Source organism: Papaver somniferum, chromosome 1 (assembly GCF_003573695.1).
Source record: "Papaver somniferum cultivar HN1 chromosome 1, ASM357369v1, whole genome shotgun sequence".
NCBI classification, from domain to species: domain Eukaryota; kingdom Viridiplantae; phylum Streptophyta; class Magnoliopsida; order Ranunculales; family Papaveraceae; genus Papaver; species Papaver somniferum.
This window is the reverse complement of record NC_039358.1, coordinates 181,005,176-181,009,808: the sequence shown is the minus strand read 5'-3', so window position 1 is coordinate 181,009,808 and position 4,633 is coordinate 181,005,176. Positions and strand designations below refer to the sequence as shown.

General features: G+C 37.5%; 1 protein-coding gene across 1 annotated transcript; it reads right to left on the bottom strand.

Moving 5' to 3' along the window:
- Nucleotides 1-301: 301 nt before the first annotated feature.
- LOC113355225 lies at nt 302-4,143 on the bottom strand. Its single transcript, XM_026598050.1, has 8 exons — nt 3,999-4,143; nt 2,567-2,830; nt 2,371-2,479; nt 1,402-1,485; nt 922-981; nt 712-803; nt 477-557; nt 302-387 (listed from the first exon to the last, which is right to left on the bottom strand). The coding sequence occupies exons 1-8, from the start codon at nt 4,141-4,143 to the stop codon at nt 302-304; spliced, it is 921 nt and encodes a 306-aa protein (XP_026453835.1).
- Between the last annotated feature and the right edge of the window lie 490 nt (nt 4,144-4,633).

Below are 4,633 nucleotides of genomic sequence, written 5' to 3'. Positions count from 1 at the left end.
TGCCTTCCAAACATAATTTAACCATAATAAAACTAGCCATATTCATGGAGTTCATAACAAGAAAAAAAGAAGAAGAAAGGTTTTCATGTTTCTAAACCTTAGAATAAAAGTAGAAGCAAAGATGATAGGCTAGAAACCCCTTTTATAGTCTTTTCCTTCTTTTCCAATTTCCATATCGAGTTCAGGGTTTAACCAACGGCCAAATGGGTCATGGGACAGATAGTCCAGCCCATAAACTCACTTATCAATTGTGCCTCACACAGATTCTCATAAGCCCATTAAATATTTGTCCTTTGGCCTGTCAGTTCCAGAGAACTAACAGCCTATTCTCTTGTTCAATCACTTCTTCTAACTGCGGGCCATCTCCCTTGAAATTTACATTCACAGCTAAACACACAAACACCATTTTATTCATTGACTGACTGTTGTCCTAACATCTAATTCATGAAATTGGAGCTCTGTCCATAATCAAATACCTTCCAGCTTCCATTTCGAGCTCCTCCACATCTCAGCGACAACAACAACAGGTTCATCCTTAACGAGATAATCTCGTCTACCTGGAAACTACGGTTGGCTCAATTTAACTTCATCTCCATGTCCCAACACCAAACTTCAATGATCCATCTCAAGTCATTCACAATAGCCAACATCTTCTCTTCCACTACTACCGAACCAACCCATAACTCCTTATCCTGATCTAAAACTTCAAACCCATCATAACACCATCTGCAACTGCCACTGCATCTTCTTGGCCTTCTCTTGTAATATCCAGCTGTACAAGCTTATTATGCAATTCCCAGTTCCTGCAGCACACACTTCATTCCTCACAACCCAGCTGAACTTCCAACTATCAACAGCAACAGCAACTTACTTCAATTACCACCATCAACTGCAGCACATCAGCTTAGAGTCCACAGCTACCAGAAACCCATACAAACTGCATCAGAACCTATCCACACCACTAGACCCTGTGTCATTCGCCTGTTCCAAATCAAACGCTCAACCAACATCTATTCTAACCCCTATAGTCTCTTTGCCTGAGCTTCTCAAGATAGTTTCAAACCCATTACCAACTCGAATAGAAACATCAGCTTCATCTCCATTTCTCACTGGAAATAACCATCAAACCCATCTCTAATTTCTCATTTCCCACGAGTATCGACAGCAGCAAATATACTCAAATTCATCCCAGATTCGAGCCCAATCTTCATTTCCTCCATTCCATTCCATAATCACCATCAGTTCGATCTCCGAATGCATCTGCCATCATTCAAGCTCACACAAACTCAGCCAACCCTGAATCACAAGCCTTGTCTCATGAAAATTCTCTAATAACCCCAGCATCATTGCTTCATAATTCCAACTCCGGCTGCCACCTTCAATTCCTAACTGCATCTGCACCTGAACTGCAACTCAATTACCAACTGAACTCCACCAGCTACAATTCTGCACTCGTTCATCTCTGTAACAGCTTTAATTTCAGACCTAGAACAAATCTATTGAATAACCAAAATCACCAGATTTATTTCCTCCTCCTTTCCTTGAATGAATTTTCATTTAAAAACAACCAAAGTCACAACCATTCTAATCACACACAGAAACCCATCTTCTATGAATTAATAGCAGAAACTTTGAGTCTCTTCTTCTGATTTCTTGGTGAATCAACTGAAACCCAAATTTTAACCGGCAACTGCACTTTCATTTCTTTCATCTGCTCTTCAAAATCGAAGCACGAGTTCTTCCTTGACTGTCCTAACCCATCGCTACACTTTTTTTTTAATAGGAAAGAAAAAATTTCATTACTTTAACTTGAAATTTGAGTACAAAGCTTCTCATTTACGAGATCCCTTGGCCATACAGGCAAACTCAGTTTCCCAGAATCTATCATTTCTAGTAACTCTATCATCTTTGACAAAAATATCTGCCACAGAGAATTAACATCCCTTGGCACATGAGTACACTCCCAACTTGAATTTTTTTTAAGCAAATCTAAACAATCTAAAATGATGGCATTATTAGTCCATCCTACAATGCCTATTACACCTTTTATTTCCTTCACTACATTAAGAGAATCATCCTCTAAGTGCAAGTGCTGAACATTGGCAAGTCTTGCACATTTTATAGCTTCATATGCCACCAATGCTTCAACCTGTTCCTCATCTTCAACTACTCCATTCTTGTTTCATGCTCCTACAACGTTACCTGCATCATCAACCATAATTAGTCCCATGCCCATAGATTTATCAACTTTTAAGAATGAGGCATCAAAATGAATTTATGATATCTAATTCTTGGAATTTCCCATCTAGTTTATGTTCTAGAAACTGTCGGATTAGCATTATGATCTTCTTGTTTTTTTGAGTGTTCAACCATTCAGTTTGCTCCTTTTGGATCTGGCTCACTATTCTGGTAACCTGCAGGTCAGTATTTTCAAAAATAGTTGAACATCTGGCTTTACAGATGTTCCATAAAGTTATACCTGCAGAAATAGTTATATGGTTCATATTAACATTACCAGTAAACCAACTAGCTATCCAATTTTTGAGATTTCTATCTCCAATCAAACCTGCAAAGTTACTTTCTACTGCTACCCAAATTTCTCTTGATACATGACAATTTAAGAGTAAATGATCAACAGTTTCAGGCACAGATTTACATAAAGGGCAAAGATCATCAATGTTATGAGCATGCTTAGATAATCTTTCATTCACAGGCAAATAGTTGTGCACACATTTCCATAGAAAATGAAGAATTTTTGGTGGCAAATTTGCTTTCCAAAATCTTAGCCAAGGGAAGTTTAATTGTTCAGCAGAGTACACTACATCATTACCTGCATCATTAATCACTTTGTATGCAGATTTTACAGTGAAAATACCATTTTTTGTATGAGTCCACTGGTAGGTGTCTAAAACACCTTGATATTTATCTATTGTTTATGCTTTCTTTGCTAAGTTTTCTTGTAAATTATGTATCTTATGTTTTCTTTTGAGTGTTTAGGTACTTTTGAGTCGTTTGGAACAAAGAAAGAAGAAACAGCGCAAAAGTATCATCTCATGTATTATTGCTGTTGGAGGCGGATTATTTCTCATCATTTGCTTTTATTTCTTCATCTCTGTCTGAAAAGCATGCCGGCTTTAATGATGCAAATTCTGTCTGAAAAGCATGACCGCTTTAGTGATGAAGAGACATTGAAGAGAAGAAGTGGATCTGAAAAGTAAGAGACGGTTGTTGTTGGGCGAAAGCATTCATTTGGAGCAAGGCGAGCGAAAGGGTTCAACGGCGAGTGCTATGCGGAGTCAAGTCAACGATAAGGGGCCGCTAGCTCTGGTTCAAAGGAGAGCTAATGTGCTTCCATCAGGTGGCCCGTATCCATCAGTGGGTGCCTGTGTCTTTTTCCACTCCTACACAACCCTAAAAGTCAGAGAAGTTTATCTTCTCTCTTATCATTTGTTTTTCCTGAATTTGAGAAATGAGAGAGGCGCTGATGGCTGCCGTCTCAGAGTTGGTGATAGAGATTCAGAAGAATCAGGGAAATGAGAAGATGATGCTGCTAATTCGAGAGCTTCTATTGGTGGAGGAATTGATGAGGGGTTTTGTGATTTCTATTAAGAACAAGAAACAGGGTCACAATAGACTGTGTTTACTTATGTTCTTTCTTCCTCTTGTAATAGCAAGAGTTTGCAATTTCCTTTTGAGATCTAATAAACTTATCAGCCTTCAAAATCTTTATCTCCTTGCGAAGAGCCTTGATAAATATATTTTCATGGAAGATTGCAGTGTGGTTATTTCCTCCACATGAAGAACTTAGTATATTATCAGAACAAATAGTTTCTGAACCTTTTGGTTTGTCAACCAATTTTTCTTGCTCAGATTTCACCTTTCGGGTTTTATCTGACAGGAATTTCATAAGGTTTTCAAGATCTAGGATTAACCTTTTATTTTCCTTAATTCCCACTCAAGTTTTTCTAAACAATTCTTTAGGAGTTGATTAGACTCACAGGATTCATCACTGTTAGAGTTGGCAAGAAGTGCATTACTGTTAGATATTACTTCACAGGGTTCTTCCTCCGGAATATCATCAAGAGTAGAGACATAAGCCTTTTTGCACTTCTGAGCTCTTCTGCTGGAACAATGTTTAGCCATATGTACGAATTTACGGTACTTGAAACATTGGATTTCTTCACTATCCTTTTTATGACAAAAAGATAATGTATTAGGAACATATTTATCATTAGATAAGATGTCCTTAATTAGTTGCGCAAGAAGAACAATTGTTGAGTCAAGCTACTTTTCAACAAGTACCTTGTCCTCTTGACAACGTTTCTCAGTTTGATTCTTCAGCGGAATTTATTTATCAAAGATCTTTAACTTTTCTATGAGAGAGCTTTGAGAAAGTATAGAAAGATCATTTGCTTCTATTATGACATGTTTCTTAGACTCGTATCTGGATGGTAATGATCTGAGAATTTTGCATACTATTTCCTTTTCAGGTATATCCTTTCCAAGTAAGAAAGAAGCATTGACAATCTCAGAAAGTTTAGAGTTAAACTCCTCAAAGGTATCGTTATCATCCATTTTAAGATATTCTCATTCAGAAGAAAGGGACAGAAGTCGTGTTCTTTCTCGGAATCAT

What these genes read in the sequence shown, in the direction of transcription:
- LOC113355225 (XM_026598050.1), bottom strand. Translation starts at nt 4,143, where the DNA reads ATGGCTAAACATTGTTCCAGCAGAAGAGCTCAGAAGTGCAAAAAGGCT. An exon ending in GCAGTTTGTATGGGTTTCTG is followed by an intron (nt 804 to 921) that starts GTAGCTGTGGAC and finishes TGTGTGCTGCAG; the next exon opens with GAACTGGGAATTGCATAATA. An exon ending in CTCGAAATGGAAGCTGGAAG is followed by an intron (nt 388 to 476) that starts GTATTTGATTAT and finishes TTGTGTGTTTAG; the next exon opens with CTGTGAATGTAAATTTCAAG.